This window comes from Pseudorasbora parva, chromosome 23, assembly GCF_024679245.1.
Source record: "Pseudorasbora parva isolate DD20220531a chromosome 23, ASM2467924v1, whole genome shotgun sequence".
Classification (NCBI taxonomy): Eukaryota; Metazoa; Chordata; class Actinopteri; order Cypriniformes; family Gobionidae; genus Pseudorasbora; species Pseudorasbora parva.
The window spans coordinates 8662908-8680387 of record NC_090194.1 but is presented as its reverse complement, the minus strand read 5'-3'; the positions used below and the strand labels follow the sequence as shown (position 1 = coordinate 8680387).

The 17480-nt window shown below is 42.6% G+C and overlaps 1 protein-coding gene and 2 long non-coding RNA genes across 3 annotated transcripts in view; all 3 read left to right on the top strand.

The window, feature by feature from the left end:
• The window catches only part of gbe1a (glucan (1,4-alpha-), branching enzyme 1a), a 195728-nt gene that overhangs the window by 14717 nt on the left and 163531 nt on the right, over positions 1–17480 (top strand). The window contains exon 2 of the mRNA XM_067434224.1: positions 16294–16463. Coding sequence (XP_067290325.1) covers positions 16294–16463 — 170 coding nt within the window. The remainder of the gene's footprint in view (positions 1–16293; positions 16464–17480) is intronic.
• Positions 3487–4817, top strand: LOC137062834 (uncharacterized). The gene is made up of 3 exons (XR_010901287.1): positions 3487–3550; positions 3629–3846; positions 3922–4817. It is a non-coding gene; the product is annotated as an uncharacterized lncRNA (long non-coding RNA).
• Positions 10585–11915, top strand: LOC137062830 (uncharacterized). The gene is made up of 3 exons (XR_010901286.1): positions 10585–10648; positions 10727–10944; positions 11020–11915. It is a non-coding gene; the product is annotated as an uncharacterized lncRNA (long non-coding RNA).

Below are 17480 nucleotides of genomic sequence, written 5' to 3'. Positions count from 1 at the left end.
TGCATTCAGAATAAGTTTACTCTTCTGATGACGAAATTTGCGTCACGCACACTGTGCGTATTAAGTAAAGTATACTATGGCCTTAAGAGTATAGTTTACACGGTATTTAAAGCTACACTGTGATATTTTCCCCCATCTAGCTGTTAAAAGGTATATGACCATCCAGTGAATAATAGTTTCTGTTCCTCAATTCTGATTTTGTTTTAACTCCTACGGTGGCCGATTTAGTCCAAGATTAACATGGCAACACCCCTCTTCACATTCGACACGGTGCCATCAAGTGTTAAAACGCGAAAGGCGAAGCTTGAATTCATGGGGATGTCCCTCTTTGGCTAATGTACTTTCAAGATTGAGGGGCAACATGGCGACCGGCATTCAAACCCTCACCCGTATGTATTTTCAATGGCGTATTATAAACTTACGGGAATACTTTATTACTTGAAAGAAGTAAATATATATTGAAATTTATTAATAGGATTAACCCCTTGAGATGTACCATCTCGTTTTCGAGGGGGTCCTAATGTACAATCAAAAAAAAAACATAGTTACAAAACAATTACAAATACAATTAACAACAAAACAAAACAAAGCGCACAATAACAACAAAAACAATTATACATGTAATAATAATAAAAAATGATATAAATAAATAAATACATTTTACACCAAAAAAAAAAAAAAAAAAAAAAAGTACAAAAAAAAATACCATTATAAATAAAATACAAATATAGAAAATATTAGCAAAACCAGTGAACAACAGTGACAGTATCAATGATAACATGTACAAGCAACCTTAAAAAGGGATAATAAAGATTGTTTAAACAACCTAAAAGATGTAATAGACCTAATATCAGCAGGTAAATTATTCCAGTCTTTTGGAGCTTTACACATAAATGATCTTTTGCCAATAGTTTTGTGTGCACGAAAAGCAACAAAATAAGTCTGGCCAGAGTGCCTAACATGATAATTTGAAGAAAAAGGTACAAAATATTGTTGAAGATAACTGGGATAGTTAAAATAAATACATTTAAATATTAAATTAAGCCAATGAATGCGTCTTCTCACATACAGAGATGACCATTGAAGTGCGTCATACATTGTACAGTGATGAGTGAAATAAGTACACCCCAAAACAAATCTACAGATTCTATTATATGCTGTATTAAGAGACTCAAGATCTGATTTTGCTGCTGTTTGATAAACCACATCACAATAATCAAAAAAACGGAAGTATTAATTGTGAAACAAGTTTCATATATTAAATATATATTAATGAGCACATATATTTTTGAAAGAACTAAGTGTTTTAGCTAAGAATAAACTAAAAAAGTTACACAGTGTAGCTTTAAAGTGAAGTAATTGTATGTCCTAATAATGTATTGTGTGTCCTTATAATGTTATTGTACTTTTTAAAAACTGCGCTCCAGAAAGTATCCGGATAGTATTTATAGTGCTTCACTTTTTCCACATTTTGTTATCTCGCAGCCTTATTCCAGAATTCCTCAATTCTGCAAACAATACCCCATAATGGAATGCATGAAATAAGTTTGTTTGAAATCTTTGCAAATTTAATAAAAATAACTAACCAAATTAAAAACCTGTAAATATTTAGCAAGGACTCATTAAATTGTAGATTTAAGAATATAAATTTGAATATAAAGAATATAAATTTGATAATATTTGATAAATTTGAATATAAAGAATATAAATTTGAAATATATTCTAATAGAAAACTTATTTTAAATTGTAATTATATTGAATAATATTTATATTTTTTTCCTGTATTTTTTATCAAATAAATGCAGCATTGGTGGTGATAAGAGACTCAAAACATTAATACATCTTACCAACAGTGAAATGATTAGCAAAGCATGCTAAAAAAGTTTAAAAGTAACGAAAAGTAAACAAAGTTGAACACGGTGCTCGGAGTTAAAGAAACGACCAACATTTAGCAAAAAATCACGACTTATGCCGCTTAGCTTACCATCTCACACTGCCGATATTAAACTGTCAGCACTTCCTGTTTTTTTTGAGTCCCTGTTTACTTAGTTCCACTCCAAAGCTAAACTACGCTTTTGAGTTTGGGTTTTGACGCCTCTGGGTGTACACAAGAGTGCCTCTAAAGCTGTGAATGGCCCTCTGTGATTCTTTTATGGTCATGCAGGGACGCCAGGGGCAGAAATAAGAGGTGTTTGCTGCCGTGTGTTTTCATCCACATGTAAGTGAGCTATCTGCAAAAAAACGCTGTGTCATGATGAGTCAGCTCACCCCGGGGCTGTTAGCGTAGAAGATGAGACGTGCGTGAGTGCCCTCGCTCCTCTAACAAACAATCTCAAGCTCCCCACGCTCTCCCTCCGAGGCGTCCCCATTCAATGAGCGTGGCCATTCTCCAAAACGTGCTTTCAAGAGCGTAGGATCGAGTGGTCAAGTGTAGCCTCTTAAAACTGACTGGAGCAGCATGCACCACTTTTTGGTTGCTCCTGGTTGCCTTGAATCATTGTTATTACAGAACGGCAGAAGGCTTGTTATTATATCTGCAATGGCAAGCTGCAGCATTTCCAAACCCACTTCCCCTCCCTCTCCTCTGCGCCTCCAACAGGGCTGAGCTGAGCACCGATTCTTTCGGAGCTTGAGTCCGTTTGACCACCGGACTGAGTAAGTGATGGCCTGCTGAAAGGATTTGTTCAGGGGGTGATTAAGTTGCTCTGTCTGCTCTACGGGGGTCATATTTTCCCTTTTGTACATCCAGCTGGACTGACAGACGTCTTAAAAAAGCCTTGTGAATCTCAGTGTGTGGCCCATCAGAACTAATTCAGAGGTCTTAAGGCCTTGAAATAACCACTTTAAAAGCCTGATTGTTTTTTTTTCTTCTTTTCTGCAGCTTTGTGGAATATTAACTCTGCTTCTTTTGTCAGCCATTCCCTAAAAGCAGTCCATAAACGTCAGGTTTTTCGATCGTCACAGTCCAGTAAAGCTAGGCGAGTAGATTTGCTCATTTACCTGACAGGTTGTGACTGTACATCTGTGATTGTGGCTGTTAACTGTCAAACCGGTAATCGGTCGAACGGTTTGGTCATTTATGTTTATCTGGGAATCGTCAGGAAGAGATTCTGTCTGTTTTTCCTTTGGTCTGTCTGTCTGTTCTCTCTTTCCCTTTCTCTCTTGCTCTCTATCTCTGTGATTAAGAGCAGTGTTTGAGAGGCCACTTGACGGCACCCATCACCCTGTTGTTCCTCAAGTTTTAATGAGCAATTTAAACTCCCAGAGGAACCCAAATGAGCGGTTCCCATCGGTAATTATTCCTAACGCTGCTATGAATATCCACGCAGAAGTCCCAGCTGGGCCCAACACTCTTTACATTTAAATACCAGCTCAAGCTCGGAGCTCTCAAACTATTTTACCTCAGTTTTATGCCATTGTGGTGAAGTGCAGATTATTGCTGGGCGGTAACATTTGCGATGGAGCATATATAAGGCGAGGTACGGTAAAACGGGTGTCGCGTCATACTCTGCTGATCGCACTTCCGGCGTTTCGGTACATTGCACGAGGGGTATGTATGAGTTTTCTCCGTGGCTCCTTTTGTGGTAGATGCTGAATGTTCCTTTAGCGGTTGCTTGTCTGTTAACAGTGATTTTGGTCGGGCTGGCGACGGGTGAGTGCTTGTTGCACCCACGAATGGTCAACAACTGCTAACAGTAATTTCGGGTTGGCTGGCGTTCGGGTAAGTGCTTGTTGCACTCGCGGACGATTAACAACGCAACGGGTGTCGTCATTGCTCCGCTGTACTGGCGAACTGCCTGTGATTCCTGCCTGTGATCGGATAGATGATGTGTTTGGCCCAATCTGGTATGTATAACCCACTTTTAACTCCCTTGGGCCTTTATAAAGGTAACTTGGTTATAGTTATTTTGTGTGTTTTAGGAGTTTAAATCATCCTGTGAGCCTGCCCGTTCCGATTCCAGCCTGCATTCTGTTAACCTCGTGATTTCAGCATGGCTGGCACATTCAACACTGCTGTTTTGCTTTAATTCCTTTTTTTTAGTTTAATAATTTGAGTTGTATGTATTAATTGTGCCCTTTTTGGGTTAGTTTCTATTTTGCTGACTATTTTCTTTCTTGATTGTTTATTTGTTTTGTATTCTGTTAAATGTATGTTTGGTATTGAGTTTGTGTTACTTTGGTAAGGTCTTTGTTTCTATTTTTGTTTTATTAATTTGGTTTGCTTTTGTTTGTTTTGGATTAATTTGTTAGGTGTTGCTGTTGCCTTCGCAGTTATTGCTTTGCATCTCACTGCTTTGCATCCCACTGCTTTGTATTTTTATTGCTTTGCATCCCACTGCTTTGCATTTCACTGCTTTGCATTTGACTACGTTGCCTTTAATTGCTTTGCATTCGATTATTCTGCATTTAGCGCCATATTAGACTGCTTAGCATTGGGTTTGAATGTTGTAACCTTTTTGTCTTTTGCTTTCTTTTCTGTCTTTGTATCGGAGCTGGGGCCTGGCGAGGGCAGGCTGACCTTTCCCGTGTGGTTAATCTCACTGTTCACCAGAGTGGCGTGGAGTGGCCGTGATTTCCTTGGAGTGTGTGAGTGTGATTTGGAGCACGTGTTGTTATTATTATTGTTACTGTGGGCATTATATAAACCCGGTGTCAAGCCTGCCGCCCTGGTGGTAGGCCCCAGCTCTGGTGTTGTGATTGTCTGTTTGATTGTTTTACAGCCGGGGGTGTTGCGCGGTGTCGTGGAATTCTCCCTTGTTCATGTGATTCATTGAAATGCATTTTAAATGACTATTTTATTGTTTAATAAATGTTATATATGGTACCCATGCCTCGTGGTCATTATCTGAGAAACTGAACTTGTGCCCTTTGGGCTTTTCCCAGAGTTAGTTCTGGGTGGCGTAGTCGTCTTTAAGAAAGCAGTAACGCAATTTAGAAACAAGTGCTTATTGCTGCTGTAATACCTTCATTGCCACATTTTGGCGCAGTCGGCAGGGTTTCTCATTTATTTATTTGACCTGAGGTGTGGATACCTTTCTTGTTTTGTTGTGTTTTGTTTGTTTGTTTTTTTGTTTTTTCTGGTAGAAGCAAAACAGCAGTGTTTGTTCGTGAACTTGGAGCCTCTCTGCTGGGTAAAGATCCATCATCTACTATAATTGGGTAAGGTGTTTATGATGGAAGAAGAAATGCAGGAACTCCGCGAACTTGTGGCTCAACTGAAAGCCGATAATGCTAAATTGAGACAGGAGCGTGCACAGACTGGGTTGCCCGGTCCTAGTAATGATTCTAGTTTACCTAGTCCGTCCGTAGTTGCGTCTCAATTAGTAGGGGCTGGTGCTGCAGTGACTGAGCGGTTGGTTTTTATACCAAGAGACCGAAAGTGCCCAAAATTTAGTGGTAGGTCTGGTATGGGGATTAATGAGTGGGTTGAAGAAGTGGAGGCTTGTATGCGTGCTCGTCATCTATCCATTGCAGACCAACCTTTCTTTTTGTTTGACCATTTAGAGGGCGAGGCCCGGGAAGAGATAAAGTATCGACCTCTAGAGGAACGGGAGGATCCTGCCAAAATTATTCTAGCACTGAAAGAAGTATATGGGTGTTCTAAATCATATGTTGCGTTGCAGGAGGCTTTCTTCTCTAGGAGGCAGCAGGATGGGGAAACCCTTTTGGAGTTTTCCCTTGCTCTCATGGGCCTCCTTGAGAAGGCTAAGCAGTGTTCACCTGATGCGATTCCGAATGCCGAAGTATTGTTGCGCGACCAATTTGTTGAACACGTTTTTGATAGTACCCTTCGTCGTGAGTTGAAGCAGTTGGTCCGTCGTCAGCCCACCATTACACTTTTAGACGTCCGTGGCGAAGCCATTAGGTGGGAACGAGAGGGCATGCCTGGTGGAGCGCGAGGACGTAGCCATTCCGTCCCATTGGCGCTTGGGTTTCAATATGGGGTACAAAGTGATTCTTGTCCTGGAGTAGACCGTTCTCCTCAAGCTTCGGAGATGGGTGAACTTAGGGAAATGTTACGTTTGCAGCAGCAACAGTTAACCCAGCTTACCCAAAGTATTGCTCAATTTCGAGATCAGCCTCGTCATAGCAGACCTTTCCGTAATAATTCGTTGATATGTAGGAGGTGCCAGAAACCCGGTCATTTTGCTGCAGAGTGTGATGGGGAGCGTGTTTCTATCTCTTCGCTGCCTCAGACGGGCATTCGGGCGCCGGAACATAGACAGTCTCGCACGGGTTCATTGCCGGAAAACTAATTCCCACCGAGTTGTTGGGCCACAGCTCGGTTGGGGAATATATTGGCTCTGATTTGTTGGGTAGTGGTGGTGTCCCTGTGTCACAATTGCTGTCTTCCTGCCCACATCTGGTTGTCATTATGAGTGGTGTACCTGTATCCTGCTTAGTTGATACTGGCTCCATGGTCTCTACGATTACTGAAAGTTGTTTTCAGGGGTCTTTTGAGCCATGGGGCCAGGATCGCCTTATGTCTTGTCACTGGCTGCAGCTGAAGGCGGCCAATGGTTTATCTATTCCTTACATAGGTTATGTGGAATTGGATATAGAGCTCTGCGGTAGGGTGGTCCCGAAATGTGGTGTTCTGGTGGTCCGAGATCCTCCTGGTGGTGTCTGTGCTCAAGCCCCCGGGGTCCTGGGGATGAATGTATTGAACCGATGCTACCGGGAGCTCTTTGGACAACATGGACACTCTTTGTTTAAATCTCCGGCAGTGTCACATGCTCCCAAGTCAGTTTTTCAGGCTCTACAATTTTGTCATCAGGCAGGCATTCGGCAGTCTCCTAAGATTGTGGGTAGAGTTAAGGTGCGGGGTCCTCGAGCTGCCCGTATCCCTGCGGGTGCTCTTAAATTAGTAGAAGCCACTTGTTCCGACTATTTTTCTAGTGGTGTTGCACTTCTTGAGCCCCCAGAGTTTGGTCTTCCAGTGGGGCTGTTGATTTCCCCAGCCCTCGTTAAGGTGATCAGGGGTGTGGTCTATGTGCCAGTCGTCAACGTTGGTACTACTGACGCTCTCCTCTTTCCTCGTCGAGGGATAGGTACATTGGCAAGTGTGCATATTGTTAGTTTGCCTCCAGGTGTCGTGGAAGTCCGGCCGGGGTTGGGGATCATTTGTTCCACCAATTCTCAAATAGGTTCTTCCGCTGTGCCAGGGCAGTTGGATGCTCTAGATTTGTCTCAGTTGTCTGGGGAGGATCAAGGTAAGGTTAGGTCCCTTCTTTCAAAGTATCAGTCTGTTTTCTCTACTTTTGAGGGAGATTTGGGGTGTACAGGTCTCTTGTCCCATGACATCCCTCTTCTTGATGACACTCCCGTTCGGCAGCGTTACCGGCGCATACCTCCATCTGAATATGAAGTAGTTAGGGCACATATCAATCAGCTTTTAGAAACGCAAGTAATTAGAGAAAGTTGTAGTCCATACGCCTCTCCAATTGTTCTCGTCAAGAAGAAAGATGGTAGTCTGCGCATGTGCGTGGACTACCGTCAGTTGAATTCCAGAACTAGAAAAGACGCGTTTCCATTGCCACGCATTGAGGAGTCGCTGGATACGTTGACTGGTGCCCGGTGGTTTTCCACATTGGACTTAACTAGTGGGTATAATCAAGTCCCGGTTACTGAGGGAGATAGGCATAAGACAGCGTTTTGCACCCCATTCGGGTTATTCGAATGGAACCGGATGCCGTTTGGGCTCTGCAATGCCCCCAGCACGTTCCAGCGACTGATGCAACGCCTCTTTGGGGACCAACAATGTCAATCTCTTCTCCTCTATTTGGATGATATTATTGTGTTTTCTTCTTCTGTCGAGCAGCACTTGGAACGGCTGGAGGTTGTTCTGGGACGACTAGAGCGGGAGGGTCTCAAGGCCAAGTTGGACAAGTGTGTGTTTTTACAGTCACAGGTGAGGTATTTGGGCCATGTGATATCCGCTGAGGGTGTGGCCACTGACCCGAGTAAAGCACAGGCAGTATCACAGTGGCGTCGTCCATCTAATACCACAGAGTTGCGTTCCTTCCTTGGCTTTGCAAGTTATTACCGCCGTTTTGTGGAGGGGTTTGCCAAAATTGCAGCCCCCCTGCATAGGCTGGTTGCAGAGTTCTCTAGTAGTAAGAGCAGGCCTAAGAGGGGTGTTAGGTTGGACTTCATGGATGCCTGGAACGACCAGTGCCAGAATTGTTTTGAGGAGCTGAAGGTGAAACTCACTACTGCACCAATTCTCTCTTATGCAGATTTCTCCCAGCCCTTCATTCTTGAGATAGATGCCAGTCATGGGGGACTGGGAGCGGTCCTATCTCAGGAGCAGGGTGGTAAAGTGCGACCCATTGCCTACGCTAGTCGTAGTTTGAGGCCCACTGAGCGCAATTTGTCTAACTATAGCTCCATGAAGTTGGAGTTTTTGGCGCTCAAGTGGGCCATGACCGAGAAATTTAGAGAGTACTTGTTGGGAGGTCGGTGTGTGGTTTTTACCGATAACAACCCCCTTAGCCATCTCTCTACTGCTAAGCTTGGGGCTACTGAACAGCGCTGGGCCGCCCAGCTGGCAGCCTTTGATTTTGAAATCCGTTATAGATCAGGGAAAAGTAATAAAAATGCTGACGCTCTTTCACGGCAGAATCCTCCGGAGGTGGGTGCGCTGGGTGGATTAGTGCCAGGCACGGTAGTGCCTGCATCTTTGCAGCAGGTTTTGGAGGTAGGATCAATTGTAGAGGTACAACAAACAATGATGGCAGCTTTGCCGAGTCACTCGCTGACTGAGGTTGGTGCATTGCAGAGGGCTGATTCTGTTATTTCAGAACTCCTACCTTTTTTGGAGGCGAAGGGTTCGCCCGGGGCGGGAAGAACGTCGGCCGCTGTCTGCCCTGGCGTTGATGTTGCTTCGACAATGGGATCGTTTAGTGGAAAGAGACGGTATACTTTATCGTAGGGTTTATTCCCCGAATGGGGGAGAGGAAGTCCTACAGTTGCTTTTGCCTACCGCCTTGAAGTCATCTGTCCTCACCCAGTTGCATCAACTGCATGGACATCAGGGTATAGAGCGTACAGGGGAATTGGTTCGGCAGCGTTGCTATTGGCCTGGTATGTCTTCTGATATTGTTTCTTGGTGTCAAGCATGTGAAAGATGCCAGTCTAGTAAGGACTTACAGCCACTAGCTCAAAGTTTTATGGGTCACCTTTTGGCCTCGAGGCCAAACGAAATCGTGGCCATGGACTTTACTCTGTTGGAGCCATCCAGTTCAGGAGTTGAGAATGTGCTGGTGATTACGGATGTTTTCAGTAAATATACCCTTGCTGTTCCTACAAGGGACCAGCGGGCAGAGACTGTGGCGCAGGTCTTGGTAACTGAGTGGTTTTATAAGTTTGGTATACCAGGTCGTCTCCACTCGGACCAGGGGCGTAATTTTGAGTCCCTGTTGATCCATCAGCTTTGTTCCTTGTATGATGTACGAAAGTCCCGCACTACACCGTATCATCCGGCCGGAAATGGCCAGTGTGAGCGCTTCAACCGAACCTTGCACAATCTGTTGCGTGCTCTGCCGAATTCTAGAAAAAGAGATTGGGTAGCTTGTTTGCCCCAGGTTCTCTTTTCTTATAACACTACCCCTCACCGAGCCACTGGGGAGTCCCCCCATTATTTAATGTTTGGGCAGGAACCACGCTTGCCAGTGGACTTTCTGTTGGGTAGGGTACGGGAGCCGGTGGCTGGTAAGGTGCATGAATGGGTCCAGGAACATCAGGCCAGGCTGCAAGTGGCATTTGAAGGTGCGCAGGAACGGTTGAGGAGCATGGCGGAAAGGCGGAAGGTAACACATGATCAATCTGTCCATAGTGCCCCTTTGACTGAAGGCCAGTTGGTGTACCTTCGTGACTATGGTAATCGAGGTCGCCATAAGATACAGGATCTTTGGAGCCCGGTGGTCTACCAGGTAGTACGTGCTCCTCCAGCAGGGGGTGCAGTCTATTCTATTGCTCCCATTGATGAGTTGAGTAAGGTAAAGACTGTACATCGCTCATTGCTTAAGAATCGGGTCCATAGGGACCCTCCGACTAGTGTTCCTTCGGGGGAGCCGGGGGACACCCCAGAGGACTCCTTTTTGGAGGAGGAAGAGGAGGTAGATTTGGTTAGGGTGATACCTACTGGAGATTGTGGCGCGAGTGCTGTGCTTGAGCCTGTAGTTTTGCCTTTGCGAAGTGTCCCTCAGTTAGCAGGTGCACCTCCTGACTCGGGTGGGGGCACAGTTAATTCTTGTGAGCCAGGGGTGGAGGTATACCCTTTTGTTCCTGTGGAGGAGCTGGAGAGAGGTGATGCTTCATTAAGGCGAACGGGGCGGGTGACGGCTGGTCGCCATCCTAACCCTTACCATCTCCCCCGTACAGTAAGGACATCGCGTTCTATCCCGTCAGTATCTAATTCTGTAGCTGCTATTTTTAGGCCTTGGAATTGAGATCGAGTTGCCAGTCATTTCATCGTCGGGGTCGACGATGGGAAAAAAAACTGGGGTAGAATGTGGTGAAGTGCAGATTATTGCTGGGCGGTAACATTTGCGATGGAGCATATATAAGGCGAGGTACGGTAAAACGGGTGTCGCGTCATACTCTGCTGATCGCACTTCCGGCGTTTCGGTACATTGCACGAGGGGTATGTATGAGTTTTCTCCGTGGCTCCTTTTGTGGTAGATGCTGAATGTTCCTTTAGCGGTTGCTTGTCTGTTAACAGTGATTTTGGTCGGGCTGGCGACGGGTGAGTGCTTGTTGCACCCACGAATGGTCAACAACTGCTAACAGTAATTTCGGGTTGGCTGGCGTTCGGGTAAGTGCTTGTTGCACTCGCGGACGATTAACAACGCAACGGGTGTCGTCATTGCTCCGCTGTACTGGCGAACTGCCTGTGATTCCTGCCTGTGATCGGATAGATGATGTGTTTGGCCCAATCTGGTATGTATAACCCACTTTTAACTCCCTTGGGCCTTTATAAAGGTAACTTGGTTATAGTTATTTTGTGTGTTTTAGGAGTTTAAATCATCCTGTGAGCCTGCCCGTTCCGATTCCAGCCTGCATTCTGTTAACCTCGTGATTTCAGCATGGCTGGCACATTCAACACTGCTGTTTTGCTTTAATTCCTTTTTTTTAGTTTAATAATTTGAGTTGTATGTATTAATTGTGCCCTTTTTGGGTTAGTTTCTATTTTGCTGACTATTTTCTTTCTTGATTGTTTATTTGTTTTGTATTCTGTTAAATGTATGTTTGGTATTGAGTTTGTGTTACTTTGGTAAGGTCTTTGTTTCTATTTTTGTTTTATTAATTTGGTTTGCTTTTGTTTGTTTTGGATTAATTTGTTAGGTGTTGCTGTTGCCTTCGCAGTTATTGCTTTGCATCTCACTGCTTTGCATCCCACTGCTTTGTATTTTTATTGCTTTGCATCCCACTGCTTTGCATTTCACTGCTTTGCATTTGACTACGTTGCCTTTAATTGCTTTGCATTCGATTATTCTGCATTTAGCGCCATATTAGACTGCTTAGCATTGGGTTTGAATGTTGTAACCTTTTTGTCTTTTGCTTTCTTTTCTGTCTTTGTATCGGAGCTGGGGCCTGGCGAGGGCAGGCTGACCTTTCCCGTGTGGTTAATCTCACTGTTCACCAGAGTGGCGTGGAGTGGCCGTGATTTCCTTGGAGTGTGTGAGTGTGATTTGGAGCACGTGTTGTTATTATTATTGTTACTGTGGGCATTATATAAACCCGGTGTCAAGCCTGCCGCCCTGGTGGTAGGCCCCAGCTCTGGTGTTGTGATTGTCTGTTTGATTGTTTTACAGCCGGGGGTGTTGCGCGGTGTCGTGGAATTCTCCCTTGTTCATGTGATTCATTGAAATGCATTTTAAATGACTATTTTATTGTTTAATAAATGTTATATATGGTACCCATGCCTCGTGGTCATTATCTGAGAAACTGAACTTGTGCCCTTTGGGCTTTTCCCAGAGTTAGTTCTGGGTGGCGTAGTCGTCTTTAAGAAAGCAGTAACGCAATTTAGAAACAAGTGCTTATTGCTGCTGTAATACCTTCATTGCCACACCATTTAAAATGGGTGAGTAAGTGGGGCAAATTTCAAACATAGGAATATGTAGAATCATCATCCTTTTTAACCTTTTTTGTCACCTGGTCGTGATTATTTTTTACAGACATGCCATTATACACTCTACATCTATACACAATATCTGTAGGGATTAATCTGGAGATGACCCACCCTTTGCAGCTATAACAGCTTCAAATCTTCTGGTACTGATGTTGCATGAGAAGGCCAGGCTCGCAGTCTCCCTTCTATAATTCATCCTAAAGGTGTTCTGTCAGGTTGAGGTCAGGACTCTGTGTAGGCCAGTCAAGTTCCTCCACAGCAAACTCGCTCATCTATGTCTTTATGGACCTTCTCGTCTTGTAGGAACAGGAAGAGGCCATCCCTAAACCGTTCCCACAAAGTTGGGATCATGAAATTGTCCAAAATGTCTTGGGATGCTTAAGCATTGAGTTCCTTTCACTAGAAATAAGAGGCCAAGCCCAAGCTCAGGCTTAACAACTGAAAAACAAACCCTCAATATACCCCCACCCCCACCCCCATTCCACAAAGCTCTCTATGCAGTGTTATTGAGCTAATCTGAGGGCCACACAAGGTTTGGAGGTATGTACAGTGAGGAAAATAATTATTTGAACACCCTTGAAAATCATGGAGGGGTCTGAAATTGTCATCATAGGTGCATGTCCACTGTGAGAGACATAATCTAAAAATAAAATCCAGAAAATCACAATATATGATTTTTTAACTATTTATTTGTATGAGACAGCTGCAAATAAGTATTTGAACCTGTCTATCAGCTAGAATTCTGACTCTCAAAGACCTGTTAGTCTGCCTTTAAAATTTCCACCTCCACTCCATTTATTATCCTAACAAAGTTTGCCACTGACCATTTGGATGATCCAGAGGAGTCATGGGAGAAAGTCATGTGGTCAGACGAGACCAAAATAGAACTTTTTGGTCATAATTCCAATAAACATGTTTGGAGGAAGAAGAATGATGAGTACCATCCCAAGAACACCATCCCTTCTGTGAAGCATGGGGGTGGTAGCATCATGCTTTGGGGGTGGTTTTCTGCACATGGGACAGGGCGACTGCACTGTATTAAGGAGAGGATGACCAGGACTAGGTATTGCGAGATTTTGGGAAACAACCTCCTTCCCTCAGTTAGAGCTTTGAAGATGGGTTGAGACTGGGTCTTCCAACATGACAATGACATAAAGCACACAGTCGGGATAACCAAGGGGTGGCTCTGTAAGAAGCATATCAAGGTTCTGGAGTGGCCTAGCCAGTCTCCAGACCTAAACCCAATAGAGAATCTTTGGAGGGAGCTCAAACTCTGTGTTTCTCAGCGACAGGCCAGAATCCTGACTGATCTAGAGAAGATCTGTGTGGAAGAGTGGGCCAAAATCCCTCCTGCAGTGTGTGCAAACCTGGTGGAAAACTACAGGAAACATTTGACCTCTGTAATTGCAAACAAAGGCTACTGTACCAAATATTAAAATTGATGTTAGGTGTTCAGGTGTTCAAATACTTATTTGCAGCTGTATCATACAAATAAATAGTTAAAAAATCATACATTGTGATTTCTTTTTTTAATATATATTATGTTAAGATTTAATATTATTTTGGGGAGTCCGCTCTGTATTTTTACTTCAGGTGTGATGAACCAGCACAGTTCAAATGACTCTGTATGCAATTGGATTGTCCTTCAACCATTCAGACCAACAATCTAGGTGACATACAGCTGCAAGGCGAAATCTAATTGCTGGCAGATTGGGGTGGGTTTACACAGACTATGGAAGTGATTGGAACACCTGAATTAAATTATTTGGAGGAGTATCCCAAATACTTTTGGCAATAAAGTGTATATACAGGGAAACAAAGATGTTTAGTGCACTGGGTTTTCAAACTGTGGGTTGCACAGAGGTACAATTCCAAATGTAGCACTAGTTTCACCTTAAGTATCATTCACATTACTATTAAGTACACAAGTTCACATTTTTTATTCTTAGTAACAGATATGCACTGTTTGGGTCAGCTATTGGCCTTTTTTTACTGTCCTAAAACACAATTTTTTCTAAATTAGGTAACTTCACATTTTTTAATCATTTGAGATTTAATTCTGAATTTGTCTTCTGTAACCGCATGAAGTGGGAAATTCACCCCCAAAAAATATTGTTCTAATTGTTCAAAATAAGAATGTGCATTAAGCCACTTAACCAGAGACCGATGTGCCATTAAGCATTAGCACAATTAGAGTCTATCAGGTAGAAACGTCAATTAACAGCACAGAGGAGGACACAGATCTCTGCTCATTTTTCAGTTGAGCGAGCAGACACGAACAGTGTTGTGCTAAACAAAAAACTAAACAAAAGAGGCCACAAATGAGATTTCACCAGCTGATGCTTTCTTTTACTTTTTCCTCAATATTTCAAATTTTTCAAACAGACATTAAAATACTTTAACAAATCAGTCAGAGATTAGCTTCATTATTGTTTCATTTATTAAACATTGAGAACACGTCCACAGACTCCTAATTTGATCCTTTTTCTGCTCTGTCATCCTGAAATAATGGGACCAGAATGAAAATTTGTCGATTTTAAGATAAATTCTGTAGTGGTTTAACAATTTGCATGTTTTCTTAATGCATCAATTACAAATCCGGACGATGCATATGCATCAGTCTTGAAACCATTTCTGAATTGTGACGAGAATCGTTTGTTTCATCAATCATGGTCAACACTTCATAACTTTTCCCAAATACAGCTTAACATCTATAAAACTGTGTCAGTGCCGGAACCGATTCGATTTTAAATTACTTGCACAAACAGCAAACAATTCCATGAGGAAAGCTTTAGTTTCCTGATTGATTCTGTCATCCAGGGGTATCGCTTTAACTGCTGGGGTTGACATGCTTTAAAACGCTTTGGCTATCTGCACAAAATTTAGCTCTGGTGTAGGTCTTTTTCCTTTTTCTTTAAAAGTTAATTTTGAAAATGGCATGAAAGATTTCCATAGCGAACAGCGCTAGCTATTTGATCAGCTTTTTATTTTCGATATACTTCCCACAGTGGGCGGAACGCATCTTAATGGAAAGTCTTACCCTTTCAGATGAAGATATGATTTTGATTTTCAATTTTCCTGTCATTTGAAATTCATCTCTCATTGACTTGCTATGGATTGAGTCTCTGTAATATCATAGCTGGACCTGGACTGGGCAAACTCAGCCTGATCTGCCTTCAGTTTGATTTCGCCCGGCAACTCAGTCTGGAAACCTGTACATTAATTTCTAATGCTTCTGTTACGCTTTTGCGGGAACCAATCACAGACTGGCTTATCCACCTGGCACACTATTGGCGGGTTTATCACGATGACAGATAGAAAAACGATGGGTCGTTGCCCGTTGATCATGCCTTTTGTGGTTTGATTGGTTGAAGGACTATCCAATTGCGTACAGAGTTATTAAAATAAAGCCAGATGATTACGCCCCTTGTGCAGTAGAAAATACAGATCAGACTCCCCAGACCAATGTTAAATTGACAAAGCTGGACCACCAATCACAGATCTGAAAGCGAAAAATCCTAATGTGGATCCTAATGTTGTTTTTGTGAAATCCTTATGTCTCTACACAACACAATACGCACTGAACAGGCAGATTTGAATGGTTTAATTCCTCAAAAACAATGAGGATTTCCTAAAATAACATTATAACTGATGATTATAATAAAAAAGTTTGTAAATATTATTACTTTTACAGTTTGTAAATATTATTAAATCCTAGAGGGCCCTGACAGTTCCCCTCTGGACATTTTTGTCAGTACCCATGTGAAATATATCACATATTTTCATTGAAATCGGCAAGATTGAAAGAGCAGGAGCAAGAAACTCCTTTTAAAAACACTTTTTAAAGCTGCAAACTTTAGTTAGTGATCGTGTGTCAGTACAACAAACCTTTAGAAAAGAGCCATGTGTGTATCTGCACCTGTGACTCATTAGCCAGATCTTCTGCGCAAAATAACTTTAAAATCAAAGTTTTCTATGCGATGCACAGCTGACAGAGAAAGCTGAATTTGAGTGATATATTTGTTTGAACTAAGAAGAACAAGTGTCTGAAGCTGCAGAACGCTGGTTCATGGAAGGGTGAGAAATGAAGCTTGAGACCATGTCTTTTATTACGTCTGTTCTCTGTATATTTCTCTCCCTCTCTTACCTGTCTTTAGATACAAGCGCTTTGCAGAGTGCCTGGCACAGCTGAAGGAGGCGGAAGGGACCTTTGATCGCTTCACACTGAGCTACCGGTCCTTCGGAATTCAGCGACAATCTGACAATGGCCTGGTCCTTAGGGAATGGGCCCCTGGAGCGGAGGCTGTCTTCCTGACTGGGGATTTCAGTAAGCATCACCACAATCCTGTAATACGTAGAGACCCCTGCCTATCACATTCAGGCACAAACCCTTCTTAATGGATAGCTCCACGAAGCAAAGTACAAGCAGTTTATTGTTGTCAAGGAAACAGGCTTTAATTTTAGGTCGCTAATGCTTGAAATGCTCTTCGCGTTTGCAGGGCGAGAAATCTGCGGGGTTTGCATCGAGTGATTTATTAAGCCGTAATGATGCGCGTTGCCAATTGTGTTCTTGTCTGTATTGTTTACATGTAGTCTGACAGTATTGTTGTTTTAGAGACGTCAAGAGGCTGAGAGGAAGAGGGAGTTGAACTGATGTTCTGCTGTTAAGTTTTACTCCGTTAAAAGCCAATTTGAAGTCTGTTAGAGGCAGGGTTTAAGATAAGGCTAAATTTCCTTCTAATCTTGAAGTAACAGGAACACATCCTCCAGTTTGTGATGTCTTGACTGCCAAACTTTACCATTGTGTTTGAAAATGACCCTGGTGGGAAAGCATGATGGCGATCGCTTGATCGGCTAATTTGACAAACTTCATCCAAGCTTAAGTTACACAAAGAAAAGTAAGCCCTCCGTCATATACAAACGATGCATAATTCTTTAGCTTTGCCAGTCATTAAAGGTTCACAAGGATACTCGGAAGCAAATTTTTTAAACATTTATAACTGTTTTAATATTATAATTTGAGGTTGGTAAGATTTTGTAATGCAAGTCACTTATGCTCATCAAGGTTGCATTTATATGATCAAAGAAACAGTAAAAACAGTAATATGGTGAAATTATTACAATTTTAAATAACGTTTAATACGTTTTTAATATGTATATTACTTTGAATATGTGTATTTAATATTTTAAATGCAATGTTTTTCTGTGATGGTAAACTGAATTTTTATTGAATCATTCCTTTAGTCTTTAGTGTCACATGATCCTTCAGAAATCATTCTAATATGATGATTTTGATGCTCAAGAAACATTTGTTATCATTATCAGTGTTGAAATGTTATTAGAA